At 48.5% G+C, this 22,996-nt stretch overlaps 9 protein-coding genes across 9 annotated transcripts; 4 read left to right on the top strand and 5 right to left on the bottom strand.

Annotated features, from left to right (window-relative positions):
• Window positions 1–112: 112 nt before the first annotated feature.
• UA08_07802 (hypothetical protein) lies at window positions 113–815 on the bottom strand (the record flags this gene model as incomplete). Its single annotated transcript, XM_020263030.1, has 3 exons — window positions 113–266; window positions 352–584; window positions 693–815. The coding sequence occupies 3 exons, from the start codon at window positions 813–815 to the stop codon at window positions 113–115; spliced, it is 510 nt and encodes a 169-aa protein (XP_020117079.1).
• A 1,715-nt stretch (window positions 816–2,530) lies between these two features.
• Window positions 2,531–7,026, top strand: UA08_07801 (hypothetical protein; the record flags this gene model as incomplete). Its single annotated transcript, XM_020263029.1, has 2 exons — window positions 2,531–5,928; window positions 6,171–7,026. The coding sequence occupies 2 exons, from the start codon at window positions 2,531–2,533 to the stop codon at window positions 7,024–7,026; spliced, it is 4,254 nt and encodes a 1,417-aa protein (XP_020117080.1).
• A 736-nt stretch (window positions 7,027–7,762) lies between these two features.
• On the bottom strand, window positions 7,763–8,659 carry UA08_07800 (hypothetical protein; the record flags this gene model as incomplete). Its single annotated transcript, XM_020263028.1, has 3 exons — window positions 7,763–7,783; window positions 7,874–8,455; window positions 8,540–8,659. 3 exons carry the CDS (start codon window positions 8,657–8,659, stop codon window positions 7,763–7,765), a joined length of 723 nt encoding a protein of 240 aa, XP_020117081.1.
• Window positions 8,660–9,262: 603 nt separating this feature from the next.
• On the bottom strand, window positions 9,263–10,279 carry UA08_07799 (hypothetical protein; the record flags this gene model as incomplete). The annotated part of the gene is made up of 1 exon (XM_020263027.1): window positions 9,263–10,279. The coding sequence occupies one exon, from the start codon at window positions 10,277–10,279 to the stop codon at window positions 9,263–9,265; it is 1,017 nt and encodes a 338-aa protein (XP_020117082.1).
• Window positions 10,280–10,918: 639 nt separating this feature from the next.
• UA08_07798 (hypothetical protein) lies at window positions 10,919–12,061 on the top strand (the record flags this gene model as incomplete). Its single annotated transcript, XM_020263026.1, has 2 exons — window positions 10,919–11,506; window positions 11,588–12,061. The coding sequence occupies 2 exons, from the start codon at window positions 10,919–10,921 to the stop codon at window positions 12,059–12,061; spliced, it is 1,062 nt and encodes a 353-aa protein (XP_020116906.1).
• A 372-nt stretch (window positions 12,062–12,433) lies between these two features.
• UA08_07797 (Nucleolar protein 12) lies at window positions 12,434–14,115 on the bottom strand (the record flags this gene model as incomplete). The annotated part of the gene is made up of 2 exons (XM_020263024.1): window positions 12,434–13,918; window positions 13,987–14,115. The coding sequence occupies 2 exons, from the start codon at window positions 14,113–14,115 to the stop codon at window positions 12,434–12,436; spliced, it is 1,614 nt and encodes a 537-aa protein (XP_020116905.1).
• Window positions 14,116–15,817: 1,702 nt separating this feature from the next.
• UA08_07796 (hypothetical protein) lies at window positions 15,818–18,088 on the top strand (the record flags this gene model as incomplete). The annotated part of the gene is made up of 4 exons (XM_020263023.1): window positions 15,818–16,724; window positions 16,772–16,853; window positions 16,913–17,399; window positions 17,465–18,088. 4 exons carry the CDS (start codon window positions 15,818–15,820, stop codon window positions 18,086–18,088), a joined length of 2,100 nt encoding a protein of 699 aa, XP_020116910.1.
• Window positions 18,089–18,908: 820 nt separating this feature from the next.
• On the bottom strand, window positions 18,909–19,468 carry UA08_07795 (hypothetical protein; the record flags this gene model as incomplete). Its single annotated transcript, XM_020263022.1, has 3 exons — window positions 18,909–19,003; window positions 19,078–19,202; window positions 19,335–19,468. 3 exons carry the CDS (start codon window positions 19,466–19,468, stop codon window positions 18,909–18,911), a joined length of 354 nt encoding a protein of 117 aa, XP_020116909.1.
• A 573-nt stretch (window positions 19,469–20,041) lies between these two features.
• Window positions 20,042–22,718, top strand: UA08_07794 (hypothetical protein; the record flags this gene model as incomplete). The annotated part of the gene is made up of 8 exons (XM_020263021.1): window positions 20,042–20,373; window positions 20,489–20,654; window positions 20,713–20,843; window positions 20,899–21,102; window positions 21,167–21,515; window positions 21,584–22,428; window positions 22,493–22,563; window positions 22,630–22,718. The coding sequence occupies 8 exons, from the start codon at window positions 20,042–20,044 to the stop codon at window positions 22,716–22,718; spliced, it is 2,187 nt and encodes a 728-aa protein (XP_020116908.1).
• Window positions 22,719–22,996: the final 278 nt, after the last annotated feature.

The following is a 22,996-nucleotide window of genomic DNA, read 5'->3' as shown; positions in this document are numbered from 1 at the left end:
GACTCTGTTTTCCTGTTCAGCTTTCTTTATGTACAATACCCGTAACAAAATAGATCAATGAAATAAAGGGATGGAAACGATAATAAGCTCTATCAGTCACAACATGGGTGGCCTAATCGTATACACCGACCACCTTTCCATCCTTCAGCCGAGCGAGCCGGTCCCGCTCGAGGTCTTGGTGTTGTTTCTTATAGTAAGCGGCCACGTTGGAGAGATCGGCCTGCGAGCCGGGAGAGACATTGAAGGGCGAGCCAGCGTTAAAGACCCTATTTACACAGTTAATCAATATACGCATGATTGGAAGGAGGAAAAGCTCCTATTTTGGCTATATCAAACAGAGGGAAAGCGTACTCGGAAGTCCTCAATTCGACATAATCCTGACGAGTCGCTCCGACAAACAGATGGCGGTCAGCAGCAGCCTTCTCTAAAGCGACGGTGCGGATAGCATTGCGCTCTTCAAAGACTTTCTGGTCAGGCGCATATTTGTTGATGAGGCGGGAAATCCACGACTCCTCGGAGGACTTGGTGACGTGGTAAAGGACGAAGCCGGCGGCGAACGTTGAGACGGCGACGTAGAAGCTGGGCTGTGGAATGAGTTAGCAGTGAAACACCTCAATAAATATAGACACGAAAGGGCAGTGCAATTGTAGCTTTTGGTTGCAGTTCCAATTGCAAGGACAATAACAACTCACTCCAAAGCTTTCGTTCACCGGCCCGTGATGATGGTGGTCATGTGCGGCATGGGACTCGAAGCGGCGAGGTTGCTGGCACAGCAGCTGCCTCATGGGCGCAGCTGAGCGTCTGGCAGCAAACATGGTGGGGAGGGGGGATGACAGAGCTCACTCGGCGTGGGAGACAAAGATTGAAGCTCCTCCCACTTGGAGTTGAGGTTTCCCGTTGGCGGCTCGCTCGCGATCCCCGGCTAGGTCACGTGAGCATCCGCATGGATTGCCCAATCAGCGTCTCGCGATTTGTCGCGCCTCGATTTATTAGAGTAAAGTGATTTTCTTTGTCTGACTATGTTCAATGCAGTTGATCTTGATTTAATTCATTTGTGTAGAGCCTCTTGCTTCAACCTTGTCAGCAGTATGACGGTTGCAGATAGTTTTCTTATACCTCAGTTACCTAGGCAGTGTTGGGAGACACTTGGGAGATGGCAGAGATTTTGGTATACTTGGGACTGGAGTATCACGCTATATCGAATTGTAGATGCCTACAACAAGTGTAGCATTGCTCATGTTAGGCTTGCATCCAATTACTGTGCCTGAAAAGCAAGGCACTCAAGGCACAAGTATCAAAAGGACAGTCGGTCAGATGATCAGTCTGTTCTTCTCCCTTTATGTCATCAGTCAGCTCGAAACGTCAACTACACTTAGTTACAACAAACAAATCACCGTTCACACCTGTTCCTGTGGGATTCGACCAGCCAAACTACAAATATGTAGTCGGCTTCCATTGGCTGTATGCACGCTCGAAAAAAAATAATCGCCCGCCGGCGGGTCTGCTTCGTTGGCTGCTGTCGTGAGACAACTCACGCACTGTACCTATATCGCCAGACAGGCAAAAAAAAAAAGGGGGCAGGAAAAAAGAAATCAATGCCATAGTATGCCCAGTTCTAGAATCAGCTTTGCGCTCCATAATCACTTTTTGACTCATGATTGCAGGCAAGTCGTGTGCCAGTCATGTCTGCGCCCCTTAGTACCCTCCTGCTGCCCAGCAGTGCAGTTGATACCCAATTCATCTCGCGATGCCTCACTTGTTGGCAGCCTAGCAACGAATGATGTTTCGCGCTTGCTCCTTTTCGCCATGGCTCCCCGATACTCGACTTGCTAAGCTTATTTGCTTCACTGGTGCTGCCCATCAACGAGGGTCTGCGACTCTGCGGTGTGCCGCCAAAAAGTGGGACGCTCCATGCACGATGCACTTTTTGCTGACAAGAGCACACAAACGGTCTCCTCTGGCATAGCTCTATCTTGCTGTTGCAACAAGTATATAATTGCTACCTACGTATAGTTTCTGGCTCTTCCCTGTTTCACATGGTTTAGCAGCCCAACATTCGACGCCGTCGACTTCCCGAATCGTCTACCTGCTTGTTGGTGTCTGATCGTCGCTATACACCTAATAAATCGTTTTGCTGTGTACTATATTCGTTTGGCAGAAAAAAAGTGGTGACTCCATTTCCTTTTCTTTTTCTTTCCATTAATATCCTCCACTCAATTTTCTACCCAGTCGCCTCGTTGCATTTTAATTCGAACCGACCAGACAAGCCTCACACTAGGCCACTTTACATCCATCATCCTATTATTTCTTCCAGCAACACACCATATCTGTATAAATGCCTGTGTCACTGACGCCGGACTTGGTCGTCTAGTCTTGTCTCTGCTTATCTCAACGTCTTTGCAATAAGCAACAGAAGCGAATAGCAGACAGTTAATCCACGATTGGAAACACGTTAGCATCAGCCCGCGTTCCTTTTTTCTTACTCTCACCCACCTCTTCATCGGTCAAAAGCCCGTAACGTGGTCACACTATGGGCAAGAAAAACAAGTCGAAGAAGGAGGGGAAGGGAGATAAAAAGAAAAACCAAAAGAATGACAACTCTCTACCTGAGAGCAAGAAAAATGTCATCGAGGACCCCTCGCCTGTTCTAAACGAACAAAAGGAGGAGGACACTCCTCCCCAAGATACAGAAACCCCTTCTACTCCTGAGGTAGTAGACTTACCACCATCAACAGAAACTGCCGACGCCAACCTTGAACAAGTCCAAGGCGACGCCGCGGATCAACTGCAGTCATCTGAAGATTGGAGCGTGGTTGCTCCCCATCAACCACACGTCGAGGACTACGAATCTACGTTGTTGATGCCAGATGAGAAGCATTCACCCGCCCAATCAGTGAGTGGGAAAGAACCACAGCCCTTGCTTGTGCCTAACTCCGAAGCGGCCGAAGATACCTTTGAAGACGCTCAAGCAGAACCGGCTCAGCCAGACATAGCTGGAGACTTTGATGACTCTTGGGAAAAGGATTTCCCCGAGGAGCCTGAACACGTTGTTCCGTCGGATGAAGTAGCAGAACAAATTCCAGAAACAACAGAAGCAGCACCAGAAGCAGCAGAACCAGCTCCCGAGCCAACAGAACCAGCACCTGAAGCAGCCAAACCAACATCTGAAGAAACAGAACAAACCCCGGAAACAACAGAACAAGCTTCCGAAGAACAGCCAGCACCAGAAGGAGCAGATAAAGCTTCAGAAGAAGCCGCAGAACCTGCGCCCGAAGCAGCAGAACCAACACCGGAAGCAACAGAAGAAGTAACAGAACCAGCACCGGAGCCAACGGAACCAACGGAACCAACACTGGAAGGAACGGAACAAGCTCCAGAAGAAGCAACAGAACAAGCTCCGGAAGCAACAGAACCTTCAGACGAAGCAGCAGAACAAAAACTGGAAACAACGGAACCATCTCCGGAGGCCACAGAACAAACGCCGGAGGAGGCACCGGAAAAAATCGACGAAGATATCCCAGCAGAGATCCCAGCAGAGGCTGCTGCAGAGCCAACGGAGCAAACTCCAGAAGAGACCCCGGAGCCTGAAACCAAAGTTTCTGCTGAAGAACCTGCAGAAGACGACTGGGGTCACGAAGCATTCGAAGAGCCGGCTGAAGTAGCCGATCCGACTGAATCAACAGAAAACAAAGGCATGCCCGAAGGTCAACAACAGGAGGAGAAAGAGGTGGATTCCTGGGAAGACCGTGAAGAGCCTGAGCAGTTTCAAGACCTTCCAGAAGAGACTGATAGAGAGCTCCCGGCAGAAACTACAGCAGAAACTACGGCAGAAATTCCAGCAGAGACTAGTCAAGAGCCCCCAGCATTGACTCCAGAAGATACTCCAGCGGATACTCAGACAGAGGCTGGTCAAGAACTTCCGGCAGAGGCAGCAGAGACAGCAGAAGTCAAGCACGACCACCCGGAGGACGATAAAGAGGCCCCAGCAGAAACAGAGCCGGAGCCAACGGAGGATAATCCCGTCACACACTCAATTGCGAGTCCGACACCCCGTGCGCCTGCGCCTGCACCCTTACCATCGCCCGTCCCGAGTCAGCCACGTTCAGTGCATTCTCCAGCACCAGCACCACCGGCTGATCATCCTCTCTCTCGCCGCGGCTCACCTCTTGCATATCACACCTCGCCATCCTACAAATACGCTAGCCCTCAGATGCAAGCATACAATCCTTACATGATTGGTATGCCTGGCCCTCCACCAATGCACCCCGGAAGTGTAGCATCACCCTCTGCCAGTTTCGCCACAGCCTATCACTCTCCGACAATGGAGCATACACCAATGGCATCTCCGCATATGTACCCCCGACGTGGAAGCGCATATCCAAACGGCGCAAGAGACTATTCCAACGGTTATTACAATGGCAGGATGGATCGCACCTTGTCTGGCGGCAGTGGCCATAGTTATCGGATGGACAGAACAAATAGTCAGCATGCAGAAGAGGACCCTGGTCATGAGCACCACCATCTCTTAGGTCGTATCGAAAAGGCCATGCCCGACATTACACGTTTGCTGGATAGCTTCAAAGAGACCCGAAACAAGCTCCAAGCCAGCGAGGCTGAGTCACGGCAGTTACAGGCTCAACACGAACAAGCCATCATGCACAAGGACTTCTACATCGAAGCACTCCAGGGCCAAATGAAGAAAGCTGCAACAGAGACTGCAGAAGAATACTCCAAGTTCAAGGATGTCATCAGTGGGCTCCGTATGGAGCTTGGAAATCAGCAGGAGAAAGCCAAGGATCTGAAAGAGTATCTCGACGCGTCTCGAAAGCAGAATGAGGAACTCGAAACCCTCAAGTCAGAGCTCGAGAGCGAAATCCAGACTCTTCAAAAAAAGATTGAGGAGCTGCAGATAGAGCATGAGAGAGCTTTGGAAGAGGCGAAAGAGCATGAAAGATCCGAGCTGGCCACGCAAAAAGAAGAACTGACAAATTTGTTTGAGGAGATCAGAGCTGAAGATGAGGCTGCCGCCAACGAGCGCTACAACGAGCGCGAAAAGGAGCTTCTCGATGAACAGGCAGCTCTGAAGTCTGAATGGGAGGAGAAACAGCGTGGAATGGAGGAGGCACATGACAACATGCGAGCGGAACACGAAACGGCAATCAACGACAAACATGCCGAGCTTCAGAAAACCCTCTCCGATTTGGAGACTGCAAAGAGCGATTTGCAAGCGGTCAGCGATTCCCTTGTGCACAAGTCCGAGGACTTGGAGAACAAGGAGAGGGAGCTAGATGCAACGAAGGAGGAGCTTGAAGCCAAGTTGATAGAGATCAAGCAAGCACAAGACGACCTCCACAACAAACAGGATGAACTACACGCTACTCAGGCCGAACTACAGACAACACTTGATGAATTGGAGTCTAGAAAATCCGAACTTGACAACAAGCATAAAGAGTTGGAGGAAGCCCATAAGCAGCATTCCGAGGAGAAGGAAGAACTTATAGGATCCCACTCTGCGGCCCTCGATACCATGCGCGATGGGCACTCAACAGAGCTCAACACGCTACGTGATACACATTCCAATGAGATCGATAACCTTCGCAGTACTCACGAGACAGCCTCGAAGGAAATGGAGGAGCGCTTCGACAAGCTTTCGAGGGACTACAATGAGAAGGAAAAGACATGGGCAGCCGAAAAGTCAACCCTCCAGAGACATCTCAACGAAAAGTTGGATGAAATAGCCAGCATGGAAAGGGAGAGAGAGTCCCTGGAGCGCGACGACATGATGCGTGAAAGGCAGCTCCAATCCGCCGTTGACGAAATGCGCCGAACCATCGACAACATGGAGAATGACCGCGAGAAACTGAGAAAGACGTTGACAAGCCTAGGCGAAGCAACAGACCTGAAAACTTCGAAGGGTGATCAATTTTTGTAAGTACTGAAGCAAAATTATTTGGCTTCATTTTGTTTTTCTTGTTCCTATTTCATGTATTACGATTTATGAGCTATGAATTACGAATTACGACTTTTTACGACTGCACATGAGAAAAACAAATGATACTTTTTGTGATCCCTTCTTTTTTTTCTCTTTTTTTTTTCTTTTTTTTTCCCCTCAGTTTCACGCGTTCACACATAACATCTAAGACAAATTCTAATACCATCTTGAACTATAGCGTGGACTCATTCAACCAACTTTGCCAACTGATTGTCGACTTATCCAAGGAACACTTCTCTTACCTCCCCATCGACCCGCCAAAGGACATTCTAGAGAAGATCCCTCCCGATATGCCGTCTTTTTTAGACAATACGACAGCTTCGCGTGAGCTCCGATCAGCCTACATCCAGCACGTCATCTCCAAAACATTGACCTACCGCATATTCCAACCCTTCCTATTCACGCTCGGACGCCGCTACGACAAAGCCGATACATTCTTCCAGGTCTTGTCCATGGACATCCGTCGCAAATCCGTTCGTCGGGAAGCGTTCTGGAGACAGCAAACTCTCAAAGCCGCATACACTACATCCGACGCGAAGCAGTCTATCAATGTAGTCGCAGCTGTGATCGTGGACGAAATCGTCGACCATATCAAGCATTTCGCAGATCCGAAACAGCTCGACGCTCTGCTCGGCGGTGTCAGACGCATTGTCAAGCTTGCCGCGGAGACCTGGCGTCATGCCCGCGTCGAGCGTGAGCTTGTGCTTGCCACTATGCCAGCGCCAGAGTCTGGAGGCGATGTCAATGACGGCTGGGACGAGTATACATGCGGCAGGGCCGTTGAAGGGGTCAATGGCAACAGCGGCAGCGGTAGCAGCAGCAATGAGTCCGGTCGCCATGTGCTTCTCCGAGTCTTCCCCCGGATTTACAGGGAGGCTGCCCATGAGGACTTTGCGGATGACAAAGAGAAGATGAATGCCTGCATTTACTACCCCGGCACCATCTTATACTCGAATTCTCCCTCCGTGATCGCTCGTAGAGAGGAGCAGGGCCAAAAGTCGAATGGTGAGACAGTCCGTTCGTCGACTCCTTGATTGATTGGCATCTCTCTTTTCTAAATCATTTCGAGAGACAAATCCTTACTTACCAACATGGCACAATTATTTCATTTGTTTTTCTTCTTCTTTTTTCTTTTCTGATCTTTTCTTTTAATCCAACGTTTGTACTCCATGAGAACATTACATTCAGCATCCCTGTATTTTCAAAGTTTCAAGTTTCAAATTTTTTCAAAGATTGGATTGACATGTACTACATGAAGATGTGACGACGCAATGACTGAACGACCACCTATTATTACATTATATGACATATATACTGTGCATGGAAAGGAGCCGGGGACATATGGATTTGGGAGATTTCTTTTCTTTTCAGCGGCATGATCTTGTTTTTGGTTTTGTTGCATTTTGATATATTCACACACACGCTCATTTATAACATATTTCATTTGTTTTGTCTCTTTTTTTTTAGGTCTTCTTCGTATTTTGGAAAATATTATTCGCGTTTATTTGATAACAATTCAGTTATTCATATGAATAACTCTTAAGAGGCTATGGTTTTCTTGCGTAGAAGCCAGGGATATATTGTGGCTATAGGAAAGATATGGAGATAAATCAGATGAATTATACTCGGAGTATATCTACGGACGCCAAAAGGTGGTCAGTTCAGGATGACTAGGAGGAAGAGCAACAAAGTCATATATCCCAACGGGCACCGCCTAAATGCCTATGAGCGAGACTAAGGAATATAATTACTCTCAAGCTGGAACATGTATCAAGCCTTTGGCGGCTGTCTCTATATAGTTTTTCTTTGTATACTTAGATTGGATATTCAATTGAAGAAGATAAGATGTTACAAATCCTCTGTACCAGGCAAACAACCCACCTCCAAAGCAATCTCCTCCGCAATCATATCAATGGCAGAAATATCCTCAAAGACATCAAAATACTCGCCATTCGTCCCCGAACAATCCATCAGGCACTCACTATCAGGCTCCAGAGCATAGAACTTGGCCAACATGCCAGCTATCGTGATAGCATACAAAGTCTTCCCCCTTACCACCACCACCTCCTCCTCTCCGTCCTGACGCACAATACGACCACGAAGTTTCAAAAGGTACTCAGAAACCTCATCCGTGAATTTCTTCCATACCACCATGTCAGATTCCTGAAAGGGTGGACGCGTGTTCTCGTCAACACACTCACAGCCCCCCTCCAACATGGCTATCACAACTCGAGTCGCGCCTTCAATAGAAGGCTCGGTCATGTTGACAACGTGTGCTACAAACACAGGACGCTCTGGAGCAGTGACATAGTTCTGGAAGTCGCACTGGAAACTGATGCCGCAGTTTTCTTCACTTCGAAAGTGACGCAGGAGAACGTTCAGCCACATGTCGCGCGCGCATCGGACGCCTTTGAAGATGCTGTACTCCTTGTAAAGGGCTTGCATGTACTCGCTTGACACGCACTACTCTTATGTTAATTTTTTATTCTTCTTCTTCTGTTCACCGCAAGAGTTTTAGGGAGGTAGGTAAGTATTGGATTGACGTACATTCTCCTCCTCGGCTTCGGCCTCACCATCAATATCTGTCTCCATTTCGCTTACATTCTCATTTTCGGTCTCGCTGTCAGTCTCAATCTCGGAGTCCCTCTCGCTCTCAATTTCGTCCATTTTGGTCTTTGCCTTTGATGAGATGGAGTTCTCTTTTCAATCTGGACCCTTTTTCTTCCCTCAAATCCGGACGAATGTAGACTCGCCAGAAACTGGATGAGGATCGAGCATGACTAGTGCCAGATGAGGCGTCTAAGTCTTATAGATACTAAACTTGTTTATTCCCTTTGTTCCAAAGCGGCAGTTTATCCTGTGACGTAGATGAGACAGGCGAACATAGGAAGACCCATTTTTGCCGTTGAGAGGGCTGTTTCGACTGTTATTTTTTGGTGGTCTTTGTGTGTGTGTGCCGTGTGCTTGATATGGATAGAGTGACTGTTGGCAGAATCCGTTTCAATTGTTCATGAATCCAAATATCATAACCGTAATTGGGTGAAACACCTGCTTTTAAACAAAGAAAGCTATGTCAGCTTCAAAGAGTGCGGGACGACTCTCTCTTCAAGAGTACTCGAAACAAACATGAAGTAAATCGAGGATGTTTAAGACTATGGTACATATGAACAGGTTTTGTTGACACCATTGATTCCGTAATAAGTACGCCGCAGAATAGAAGGCGAATATTAGATTAATGTATATGAATGAAAAGTAAAGTCCATTCGTCAGTCAAGCAGCCCAGAATACCCTAACTGACAGCGCATCAACATGATTCTGCCATGCAGAAAATCGTGCCCTTAGCCAAACAGAAACCTCATCGCCAACTTTCATGTCTCTTACCTCCCTCCCATCTAAAGTTGCGCGTCCACGACCCGTTTCTTGCTCAATACGCTCTGCTTCATCCGATTCCGGGTGGATATCATCTCGGTAATGCCAAACGATATGGTAATCCGAAGAGCTTCTAGTTGCAGTACGGTTACATTGCAATTTACCGGGCTCGGGGAGAAACGGTCTTGGATGAGACGAGACAGACCTTTTCTCGGAATTTGAGTCTGATTCTGATGATGCCGATTCGGAATTCGGGGATGATGTTGAGGAAATGCTTTCAATATGGGTGTATGGTCTATGCGGGCTTATATACGCACTGAACCACGTGTACGATCCTCGGAAAGTGCCTTGATCATTGCGTCCTCCGCCCCATCCTTGGTCATGAGAAGATATATCGAACACGATTTTCCGACATGGATGCATGCCTCTGTGTAGTAAGAGACGTGATGCATCATTATTCCCGGCTGAGTAATGGTTTCCATGTCCATCTGACCTCTCCATGGCATCAATATCATAACATAGCGGCGCAGTCCTCAGACATTCTCTATCGCCGTCCGTGGAAATCACAAACGGGGTTGTTCTGAGAGTTGTCACCACGCTCGGCCAATACTCAGCCTCATCGAGGATCATATCGATCACCTCATCGGGTAGCGTCACTTTTCTCGGCCTTGACGATGAAGGGCATGGCCATGATCGACGGAGTATGTCGCGCACCTCAGACACGTCATCCAGACTGGGATAATATTCTTCATGTCCGTTGCCATTCTCATGAGCAGAGACTCTTGACGCATCTTTCTTCCTCGCGTCAGAGTCAGAGCCGCTGATCCTGCTATCTGCCCTTGGTTCTTGGTGCTGTGGATAGGATGGTAGGACTGCTATACGAGCCCTGCCACGATGTCCAGCGCGGCCACGGGCCATGCTGCCGTTGTTAAAGTACCATGCAATTGAGTAGAGAAATAAGAGGAACAGAACTGTTCCTATAGAGAAACCCATTGGAACTTTGAAGGGAAATAGGCTGGAAATTAATAACCAAATGTTTTTGACTTGAAGTTCCGATGACGTCGCCGGAAGATCGCCGCGCCACCAGCCACTTCTGTGGCTGGGCATACGAGAGGGCCAATCAGATCAAGTTAACTATATCTACAATATGTTAACTCATTGCCATCATCACTTTATTTGCGGTATGCAGACTTGAAAGTGAAGCTAGGCCACGGAGTAAGTGAAGGCGCTCTGATTCGACAGTCCTGAGATGAGTAGAGTAATGTATAACAAGTGACTGATCTACTTCTGAGAGTACTCAACATAATGTCAAATATTGCTACTCACAGAATCCTTGTGTGCTGTCTTTTTGGTCTATCGGTGGCAGTGGGAATATGCCTGTAGCTTATATTTCCTTCCACCATACCTGGGTCGAATGCCCTACCTTTATAAGGCGATGATATCAAGCAACTAACAACTTATATGTGCGGGGTCAGTGGACTACCACAACTCTTGGCCCCCATGGCAATAGCAGAAGTATCTCAAGACAGTTCTTTTAACTACCGGATTATCATCACAATGTCCAAACTAGCCGTCATCATCGGCGTCACCGGCAACCAGGGCGGTTCTGTCGCCCGGCGCTTCCTCCAGGACCCCCGATACCGAGTGCGTGGTATCACTCGAGACCCCGCCTCAGCCAAGGCCCAGGAACTATCCTCACAGGGCATGGAGATTGTCAAAGCTGACCTCGAGGATGTCGACAGCCTCGTTGCAGCTTTCCGTGGCGCCAATGTCATCTTCAGCGTTACCAACTATTGGGAGCCCTTCTTCCGGCCGGACCATCGACAGGCAGCGGCTGATGCGGGAATTTCCATCCGCCAACATGCGTATAACGTGGAGTACCGCCAGGGCAAAAATATTGCCGATGCAGCTGCTGTGGTGGTCGACTCCCTGGACGACAATGGCTTCCTCGCTTCGACGTTGAGCCATGGCACCAAAAGTAGTAAGGGTCTGTATCAAGAACTGTACCACTTTGATGCCAAGGCAGACATATTCCCATATTATGTAGAGGAGAAATGGCCGCAACTCGCAGCTAAAACATCGTATATCCAGACTGGATTCTTCACCCGGAGCTACAATTTCGTACCCACGGCATACTTCCAAAAGGTATCTATCCTCTCTCAATACATCCTCCATTTATTCTCTCCGTTTCCAGACATGACATATTAATGGGCAGGGCCATGACAGCAACCGGATGGAACTCGCCACATGCTGTTCCCAACTGATCCTGACAGCCTCATCCCGCACCTCGACGTCAACCGCGACACCGGCAACTTCGTCTATGCCGTGTCCAAGATGCCGCCGGGGAATCACTACCTGGCCGAGGGCACCACCTGCAGCTGGTCCGAGTACATCCGCCTCTTCACTTCCATCACGGGAATCCCGGCTCAGTACAAGCAGACCACGTTGGCCGGTATGATGGAGGCCGTGCTAGACCGGGAATTCGGCCGCGAGGTCGGCGATATGCTGCTATACTCGACGGATCCTGGGTATGATGGCGGTGACAAGACGATTCTTAAGGCTACTGATATTCGAAGGGTGGGTTCTCTTTCCTCCGTGATTAAGAGAAGAGAGATTTCAACTGACTTCTCAGGCTGGGATCGAGTGCCCAATGACGAGCCTCGAGGAATGGATGAAATTGGAGGATTGGTCTGCTCTTAGGTCATAACACATGTAAAACAAGATCGTCCCTCGTGAACGAATGGCCATTATTCTCAGCCAGACTTTGCTCGCCGGTAATAGAGGAACCGATAGATAGTATAGAGGACTATTGCAAAACAAGCAATTTAGTCATGCTGTAGACAAGGTGAGTATAGATTTGATCGGTCTATTACTGACATCTCGGATGAAGTCGAGTAATCGTCTAATACCATCCAAGTTCGAGATTGGTCGCCGATGTGTGAGATTGGCTCGGATTCGGCTAATCTAGTCGGCGAGGGCCTTACACATAGTATGATAGATGGACAACTGTTTCATTTTTGCCATTGACCAGTAGATATATTCACAAATTCTATTCTATAAATGCATACTTTCCTACTCCGTCGAAGCCTTTCTGGCAGCCCTTTCCCCCGAAGCACGATATAATGCTGCACGCTTGGAACTTCGATTATTTGGTCTTCCTTTGCTTCCGCCACGAGACTTGCTCTTGGTCTTGGGCGTATCGGTCTTTTCTACTGCGCGCTGCCCTTCGAAGACGAACGGTTTGCCGTCGTGCACTTTAGCAGCCCCGGCGCGTCCCAGCAGCTTTTTGGCACGGCCGCGGAGAGTGTTGCGAGCACTGTCAGTAGTTGGCGCGCCTCTGGGCTGGCCGGTCTCGCGTTTTTTGCTCGCTTTCCTTGCACGGGTAACACGGAGTTTGCGCGGTAGTAAAGGAGGGAACTTCTTGCCATCGAGAAGTAATGCAGCTTCCACGCAATTGGAATCGTAGAATTGGACATAGGCGAACCCCTTGCCAATTCTGGTTGCTTGGTCGCGGATTACACGCACAGACTCGACGTTTCCACCACCGGCGTTTTTCTTTTCTGAATTACCTGTGTTGGAATTGAATGTTCGCCATAGACCTTCCTCGACATCAGCAGGAGCGCTGGGTTTCTTCTTCTTCCTTGTTCCTTCTTCGTCATCGTCAGGGACGGTTTCCTGACCAACGAAATCGAGATTGCCCACAAATACGCATCGTTTGTTATCTATGGCTGACGGGTGAGCGACATTGTCAACGCGCAGATGCCTGTCGAGCACAACAGTCCCATTCAACGCCCTGGGAGCCCTTTGAGCAGCAATAGGGGTAGAGTAAACAATATAAGCATTAGTGCTGGACGCTGTAGTATCCATAATCTCCTTATGCGCAAAAGCAGCCCGTCGAGGAACTCCTAGCTTTGTACCGTAGGCAGTTGAGCGAAAGCGGATTGATTCCACCTTGTGAGGAACATCGGATTTAGGAAGGGTAGATAAAAAGGACGAGACGTGCGTCAAAAGAGTTTTTCTATCGCTTTTGGATGTGATTGCAGAATTCGACACGTTTCCTAGGAAGACTGTGCGGTTTGATTTGTCCAATTCTGCGGCCTCTGCGGAACCGGAAACAGTTTCGTGTACTGGTGGAGGTTCATTGTCGTTTTCTTCGTCGTCATCCTCAGCGTCATCTTCACTTTCTCCTGACTTGTTGCTCTCATTGTCCTCTTCTGCTCCGTCGGTTTTTTCAGCCTCACGTCTCGCCTTTTCTTTCTGTTCTTCGCGAGCTAACTTTTGCATGTATGCATCTTCCAGGTTGTCTGTGTTCCCTCTCTTACGCTTTCTACTTGGTATGGCTTCTGCGGATTGTTTTGTTTCAGCAGATGATTGTTCGTCTTCATCACTTTGATTGACGTCTTGCATTTCTGTGTCCTCTTCTTGGCTATCCGCACTTTCTGATACGCCATCCTCTGCGCTGCTGTCGGGTCGCGTAGTTGTAGTTTCAGGCTTCGCCGGACGTGGCTTGGGTACAAATTCAGTATATTGGATTGTTGGCGCCTTCACTGGTCCAGCCTGCATAAGAACGTCAGCATGCCAGAAGCCAAGAATTACGAGATAAAAAAAAAAAGGACAAAACTTACACTTTTGTCAAAAAGGGACGCAAGTAATGGATCAATTGGCGCATCGCCAGTCAAAAGGGCCGGCCCAGACACTGCCTCTGTGCCATTGGAAGCACTAGAATTAGTTTTCCATTTCTTTCCCATTGTCATTTCGAACGTATCACTTCTCTAGCAGATGAAACGCTATGTAAACTTGATGTAAAGGCTTTAATACTGTGAAAAATGAGAAAAAAGAGACAAGAATTGCTGCCAAAACACTTTCATCCAGCAAGCGATTTTTTCGCCGGCAAAAAAAAAAATAATGTTGGAGGTCTTGGCGCTCTAAACTTTCTTATCTTCACGTGACTCTACGATAAGAATCACCCCATGAGCTCATCTTTTGCGCAAAATTCACTTCCTGTAGATGAATAAAATGTCTTACGACATAGTTGCTGGCAAGACGTAAACCCTGCCTGATAGATTCACTGAGACATGTATCAACAGCAGGTAAAGGGAAATGAGTGTATGAGCTGTAGTTGGTTCCGAGGTTTAACCAACATAGCTATCCATTTGCTCATCAACACAGCCGGATTAGAACAGATGAGCCCGCCCCATAATTGGCCAGGACTAGTATCTTACTACGAGTTTATGTACTTGCTGTTAGAGTATATGGTCACTATAAATATGAAATTATAAGACTGCTGAAGAAAGGGCTGCAATTTGGAGACGTCAGAGCAGATTGCAAAAATGCAAGACGCATCCGGGCTGAGGTCACGTGGCGAGCGAAAGCCGAATCCCGGGCGGTGAGAGGCCCTAGCGGCGGTGATTGGGCGACACGCGTCCGAGAAAAGCCTCCAGCCGCGTCGACGGCCAGCGATCACGAGCGGCAGAACCGCACCGCTCGCGGCAGAACGGCGGCCATTGGCTGGATGTCGTCAATGTACGCTTTTCCAGTTCCCCCAAAGGCCGCCCCGGCACAGGAACCAGGTCACTAACAGTGTCCACCTGCACACCTACTCGCTCCTCTTTTTCTCTGCGATGCATTCCACGCCGCGCTTCAGCTCGTAAAACAACCATCGCTCGCCAATCTCCTCCAGATAGCACATCTTCTCCGTCCGCTTCGCATCCCCTCGCTCCTCCGCTGTTTGGCTGCCCTCTCGCACTTGTTCTCCGCCTTCGGGAGCTTCCTCGATTTCCAATGCTGATCGTTTCGCTTCAACTTGGCCTGGTCAAACCACACACACCATAGGTCCCGCACGCTCTGTGCGCTATAAACTTATCGTCTTCTTGACGCCGAGGCCTTGCTTTGTCTGCGCAGCGAACTCTTCTTTGGGGAGGCATACCCGGTTTTTCTCTTCTGTGTCGGTGGGGGTTCTGGCTGTCGTCGGTCTACCGTGTGTCGACCTCCTCGAGTGACGTCGCCATACCGAAACTGAGGTCGTCGCTGAATGCGCTTTTACATAAGGTGAGAATCTCCGGAAATTGTGCTTTTGCGATGTGGGAATTCTGCTTGTTTTTGGACTTGCCTGAGGGAAACCTCCAGCGCGGGCCAATTTGCCCCGACAGCTAACCAGCCGCCGGTCACAAAAGTTCGTCAACATACTTGCACGAGAAGACGGCGTGATACTTCTGTTTTTGTGTTTCCTTACTTGTGTTATAGCTTGGAAATGCGTTGCATTACTATCTTTCTTTTCCATTAATCTTGCCTTCCTCTTCTTGGATTCGCCATCTTGCTACGTTGAGCCTTTGCTAACAAATTTTCTACCTAGTCAACTGTGACGATTTCGAGTGCCCAACTACCATTTTTTTTGTCTTTTTAAGTTTCTTTTGAACAAAATATCATCCCTGTCGATTGATCGGCTGCGCTTCCGCCATGGATGTCGCTGAGAGCACTGAGCCGATTGCCACAACCGTCGTGGAGCTGGCAGGAACCAACCGTGACCTAGACATCTCCATTGACCCACTTGGTGATGATGGTCGATCTAGCAGTCTGAGTGAAATAGACGACGTATCTGATAATGAACCATTGGACGATGAGCCGCCGCTACCGCAACCTACTACCGCAGAGGAGGCAGATTCTGAAGCGGAAACTGAACGCTTAGAGGATTCTCCCAGCAATCATCGTATTTCACGAAACATCAAATTGAGTGGAGGAAGCCGTTTCGAAAGCAGTCCTAGCAAACTTGCGCAATCCACAACGTATGATGAAATGGACGACAACGACGACGACCAGCACGAACTAAACGAAACTCCGACCAAAGCGCGCCGCGTATCCAAAAACAATGGTGTATCAGAAGATGTGGCAACAATAATCCCCCACGAAGCGGAAAACCCTCACTCGCCTCCAGATATAGCAGGAAAGAAACGCAAACGTCTACAAGCAGGCGAAGATTTTGAAGCAGATGTCGGTGACGATGAACCGTTGCGAAAACGCCGTGGCTCCCTCAAGGGTGAAGAGTTTGGTGAAGAGGTGGCTGCCGACACTTCGGCAATCCGAGAGGAAACTGAAGAGGCTACTAAGCCTGAAACTGAAGCCTCTCGCAAGGGAACCCCGGCAGATGACGCACAAGATTCTGCTGTTCCCATCATTTCGAGCCGAGGGAAGAGAGGTAAAAAGACCAAACGAAAAGGGCGCAAGGCTAGAGATGTAGAGGACGAATTGGAGAATGGAGACGTCGCGGTGGAAAGTACAGAGGACCCGTTACCAGAGGACGACGAAGCCGGTGACGCCGCCGAGGACGTTAACGACGCTGACGCTGCTGCAAAGTCTGAAGAAGAGTGTAAGTTGGTTGGTTCGATAGATTGCGCGGTGCCTTCTTACTAATAGTTTCATGCACAGTAGCTCGAAAGATTGCCGCAATCGATGCTCTGGCGGTTCTGGAAAAAGAATTTGCAACGCTGCGCGATAAGTGAGTCCATTTAATGCTGGATCAGTAGACGCAGAAACTAATTGCTGGTGTTTTCATAGAATATACGACGAGAAAATTGCGAAGATTGATCGCGAATTGGAACAACTTACCAGTCCCGAGCCAACGCACCCCGAGCTACTACGGCAACTCGAATGTCTGCAGCGTCACCGCGACAAAAAAGTACATTATGAGCACACACTTTTCCAATACCGTCTGCAATCTCTGATGAGTCGAAGTCTTTCCGATCGAGCTTCAATTCATAGCACTTACTTCCAGCGTATACGAGATACACGGGAGAGGCACTCTACTGCTGTTAGCAAACAATTCTATGCCATTCAGCATGACCGTTTCAAGACCGACGAGCTCGGTGCTCATCACTATATTCCCTTCCCCACCAGGAGATCACAGCAAATATCCCAGCAGGCTGCGTACAATCAGGAGGTGTCAGTTATGGCCGGAGTCGCAAAGTATGTGGGATTTCCCGCAGCACCATCCCTGTCTGCGGCTCGCGGCACTGAAATAGACGACGATTTCGATAAAATGGGAGTAAGTTGATTCCTTGTTTTTTGTTCTTTCTTTCTGGTTTACTGCGAACTTACACCATTGGCAAGATTTCCATCGAGCATCGACCAGCTGTGGTACCGCATTCAGGGGTCATCCGTGCCGATATGCCCCGCTTCACAACTGCGGAAGAAGGCTTTCAGGATCTCTCTGCATGGTACAATCCCCAATATCTACAAGCGAACCGGCCTATACATCTATCCAGCATGGCATCATTTACAACGCCAGCAGCTCAGAAGCGAGTTATCGATATCAATGCGCCGAATGGATCTGCCTCCACTATTGCCGATAATGCATCCGCAGCCAACTCTTCGACGGCTAATACCCCATATGGCATGGAGCAGGATCATAGACACCATGGGCTTGGTCAACCCAGCGGTGTTGATTATGATATTATGGAAAGCAGAAAGACTGGATTTCGATCTCAAAGCTCGTCTCCACTTGATGTCCGCAAAGGGCCGCCTTCTTCTTCAAATCCATCAAACCAGTATCTCGAGGCTAGACATCATGAGGCCGCGGCACGAAATCCAGGATATTCTCCTCCGCGATTCGGTTTGTTTGGTTCCTCAAAACGAGAGCAATCTCCCTCATTATCGACTTCTAACAAGGGCCTTGGAGGGATTCACTCGGGGCTAATGACAGGGTCGGGGCCGAGCCGGATGACTGCACGGTGAATATACATACGTACCACACGACTAATAACATTGTTCTATGTGCTTTTCCTCCATATAATCTCTGTTCTGTTTTATGTGTCATCAATAGATTATGCTGCCTCTTTTGTTTTTCGATACCTCTATTTCTTACGACCAAACATCTCCGCATACACACATACTCGCCGGGAGCCTCATGACCTTTTTTTCAAGCGCAGATCAATCAAGCTCTATTTTGTACATCAGTATTCGGATGAGCAGTTGGGATTACTGTTGTTGTTTTGATTTCATGTGATATATATTTAGGTGTTTTTTTAGGGGGGTTGTGTGCTTTTCAATATTGATTTGACATGGTTTTTCCAAGCAAAAAAAGTGATATGCATAGCATATAAAGGGTGTGAAGGGTTGGATTATCAGAATTAGGTAGCTATATTCTCCTGTTGGTGTTCTTTCCTGTCCTGTCTTGTGTATATAATGAGTGAATGATTACTTGGATAGATATCCGTCTCTTCTAATGCTCCGTGTTTAAACAGGTGCGAAGATATATCATGAACCTGTCTTACAGCTATAATACTCGCCGAAACCAAGCACAATCAATGCAGAAGAAATATTCCACAGATTGATTTGAATGGGTATGGACCTTACGGCCTAGTAAGATAGACACTAAAGAATAAAAAGGGTTGAATTCGTCGTCTCCTTTCGCCCATTCCCATAAAATGATATAACAATAACCTAACGCTCGAAAATAAAACAAACAGATATCCCCAAACGCCGTGTTATTCCGTTCGATTAAGTTTGAGAAGTCGAAGGGGAGTATTTGTACATTGTATAGAAAGGGAGATATTTATTGCTTGTTGTTGGCAGCAGCGACAGGAGGAGCGTCTGGAACAACGACATCGGAGAAATCTTCTTGGCCGACTGCGCGGATGGTGAAGGCGTCTGAATACATAACCGATTAATTCTTGTTTGGGGAAGATGATGGATGGATAGATAGATATAGATGGTGGACGTACAAACACCAACGACGAACCCGAACAGACCCAGACCGGTCAGCGAGTTCTTGACTAGATATGGCCGCCGAGCACGAAGCAGGGCTGCTCCGGCTCGGTAGTCCTTGCCGTAGTAACTTGAATTGAAGCTGGGGCATGTTAGCGGGTTTYTTTTTTTTTTTTTTTTTTTTTCTGTTCTTCTTTTGCTTGTTTTCCTTTTTCTTGGTTTGCTTTTTCAAGGGCCGGTGGGCGGAGGAGAGGCAGGCAGGTGAGGGACGTACATTCCGGATGGCATCTTGGAACCAGATCGTCGAAGATGTTTCGAGGGTTGCTGAGGGAGAGGGGAAGAAGACGAGATGATCTCGAACTCAGGAAATGTCGGAGATGATGGCCAGGCCGGGCTTGGCAACCACATGTGGTGTGGCTGTGCGCTTCAATGGTGATGGTACAGAGTACACGAGTGTCTCTCCTTGACAGGGCCGAAGTATGTATGTATTTATGGCCATAGGGCTATATCTATATAGAGCTCTATGATAGACAGCTTCAGTAGTTCAATAAACGTGAATAATTGTACACTTGGGAAGAAACATTGCTGTGGCGGTGCAGGTCCGCGCTGATTGGTCCATGCGGCCAAGCTGGGTTGCTCAAGCCAAGAAAAGACCTCAAGCACGACGACAGTCAACCATCCTCGCGACCTCGTACTTCGTAGCCCTGGATGTTTTTCTCCTTTTCATACGCCCCCAGCTCACCTCTGGAACTGCCCTCCGAATCCACCCATTGAACACGATTGTCCTGCACATTCATCCTTGCGTTGCAAACCGGCAAACATACACACGACAGAACGAAAAGCAAGCTCTAGTACGTCAGGCCAACCCCAAGTGCATAATCCCACGAGAACCACGCGTAAAACACCAATTTCTCCCCGGCCATAGCGGTGCTTGCCCCCCTGGCACCTGCTGCAAAGGGCGAAAACTGGTCCAAACCAACGATGGCTCAACCCGATTTGAAAGAGCAACTCACCCAGCTCGCGGCAGCTCGCAATCTCGTCCTGTCCGACGCCGCGCTCTATCCACAAGTGGTGCAGGGCATCCTACCTATTATCGGCGTCAATGCACGGCTAGAATTACGACGATGGGGGTCAGAATTCCTTGCAGAGACGTTCGCAAACCCGACGCTGCCTTCGGCCAGCAAAGAGCAGCTTGCTGGCACTGTGCTGCCCACACTACAGGGGCTGTTGGAGAATAAGGCGGAGGATGTCGCGGTGGTTAAGAGCGTTGTGCAGACTGCGTCCAGTCTGTACCCGTTTGTCTTCAGACAGATGTAGGTTTTATCTTTATCCAGCGGAATTTTCTTTTCGTAGAGCAGACAGACTGTAGCTTCATCCCGTCGAAACGTTATGGATCTCTAACTTGCTTTTGTTTCCTTTGCGCCTCAGAATTCACCGCCCAGACGACAAGGCTACCTGGGAGCAGATGACTGCGATAAAACTTAATATCCTCCAAAGAATGGACACCGCGCCGCACCCTGTCAGGGTATGCTGCATCAAATTCGTGCAGAAGGTCGTGCATGTTCAGACACCGGGTCCTATAGCCGATCCCAGAGTGCGTAACAAAACAACATCCTTCTTGTGCCAACTATCGACTGACCTCTATTCTTTAGCGGCCTGAGAAAAACGAGACTTCTATCGCCATTGTGCCGAGAACTCATGCATTGCTGTCAATACCTAATCTTGAAGCCGAAGCATCCGGTCTGCTGGATCGACTTCTGACCGTTCTCCAGGATAACTCGGAGTAAGAAACTACGTACTTGACACTTGATTGGGAGGTACTAATTGAATGACTCAAGTGATGCGATTCTCGTGAATGCAACAATAAACTGTCTCGGCATCCTGATCCGCACACGATCTACTATTGCCAATAAGATATTGGAGACACTGCTGAATTTCAACCCTGTGCAAGGAGTAATGGGGCCTTTGACTCCTACCATGCGTGTAAAGATCAAGTCGATGGAGCGGACGACTCGCGCCGTACTGATAAATCTGCTCAAAAGGTGAGTTCTATTGACGATTGATAATTTGACGGAAATGTGTGCTTAATATATTTATCGCTTACAGGAATCCAAACCATCCACTGGCTGGCAAAATGCAACAACACATGGAAAGGTTGGCGCAGAACTGTATAGAGGCGTTTGACGAATCATCCCGAAAACGTGCGCTGCCAAACGAACCGACAGACGGCCTAGATAATGCCAAAAGGGCACGGCTCGGTGTTGAGACTCCTCCTTTACTCAAAATCCCTCCTCTTCCCTCGGGACCAGTCAGCTATTCTCAGCTGTTCACTCTTACCGAAGACATTGGCTTGTCCTCATTTGACGTTAAGCAACTGCCCCCCGATCTCATCGTCAAGATTGCCGTAGCCGTTCTGGGACGTGTTGATGTCAACGCACTGAATCAAGCGACTGAGGTGAGTAGATAAGTAGCTGCAATCCTTAGACAAGTCGAGAAAAAGGGCATTTCACTGACATCCAACAGGGTATACGCGGCCGATACCAAACCCTTGTAGCACGCCAAGCAGCGCAGGCTCAAGCCCCAGCTGAAGATGAAGAAGATGACTACGAACCCGAGTACCAGCCAATGGACATTCCCGAAGAGGAAGCAGAAGACACCGGGGCGGCAATTCTCGAAGTCGAGCCTGAGCTTGGTCCATTCCAGCTCAGCAGACCTCCACCACTCACAGAAAGCGAAGCCAACGAAATCGGCCGCGCAGCAGCCGACCGCGTGTTTGAAATGGTGGTCGCGACTCCATTCAAATCAGCTGCCAAAGGCCCAGGTTCTGGTGCTGGTGGTAGTGCTGCTGCTACAGCAGCCTTGGACCGTAAGGGGTTTGCGCGTCTCGCCGGAGGCTCCCTCGACTCAAAGGAGGCATGGATAACCATGCTTGTGCGCATGGCCACCCGAGCACCCGCAAAACTCGAGGCCGCTGCGGGCGAAATCCGGACTTCAGACGGCCGACCTACCATATCAAACTACATCCGCCAACTGCTGTATCGTCATGTTCTCGAGGATTTCCGTTCCAGGATCAACATTGCCATCATGTGGCTCAATGAAGAATGGTACAATGACCGAATGCAAATGCAAGCAGTAGCAGCCTCTCGGCACAAGAAGGAAAATGGTGACGAAGTCTCTGTACCCTTGCACTATGACTCGTGGGTGTTGCAAGTTCTTGGTGGCATATTGCCGTATCTTGATGCGCGTGACATCAAGATTCTCATTAGGTTTCTCAGCGAGATTCCTGAAGTCACGCTGCCTATTATTGGGCGAGTGCAGACTCTGGCCCGGGATCCGGAGCGCATCAATCTCTGTGTCCAAGCATTACAGTGAGTCTACACACCCTTTATCTCTGTATATCTAGAGACAGACTGACCCTTTCCCGCTATCTAGTTATCTCATAATGTTCAGACCACCCTCCAGAGATATATGTCTAAACGCCCTAGAAGAGATATACAATACCTGTAAGCCTTCCCCCCTCCCCTCTTGTCTACCCACGCATCACCAACTAACGAACCCAATCCCAACAGACGAAGAAGCGCGCCCATCAGCCAGCAAAGTCCTCGCGAAATGGCGACCAAATGTCATCGCATCTAATCCTACTACCAACGGCGTATAATTTCCTCTCTTTTTTTTTTTGATTTATGAATTTATAAGATACCATTCATTCAATTTCTTCGTCAAGCTGGTGATAGAATTCGTTTCACAGCCCTATATTTGTCTCAAAAGAGAGAGATCCTAATACGAGAGGGAGGAGGAAGATGTATGTATGTATGTGTACAATATACAGAGTTTCTTTCCTTTATTATTATTATTATTATTATTATTATTATTATTTCGTTTTCACAGGCAGGTAACTACTTCTCTTCAGACTCTATGTATATCAGACATACAATC

Source organism: Talaromyces atroroseus (genome assembly GCF_001907595.1).
Source record: "Talaromyces atroroseus strain IBT 11181 chromosome Unknown scaffold_12, whole genome shotgun sequence".
Lineage (NCBI taxonomy): Eukaryota > Fungi > Ascomycota > Eurotiomycetes > Eurotiales > Trichocomaceae > Talaromyces > Talaromyces atroroseus.
This window is presented reverse-complemented; position numbering and strand designations above follow the sequence as displayed.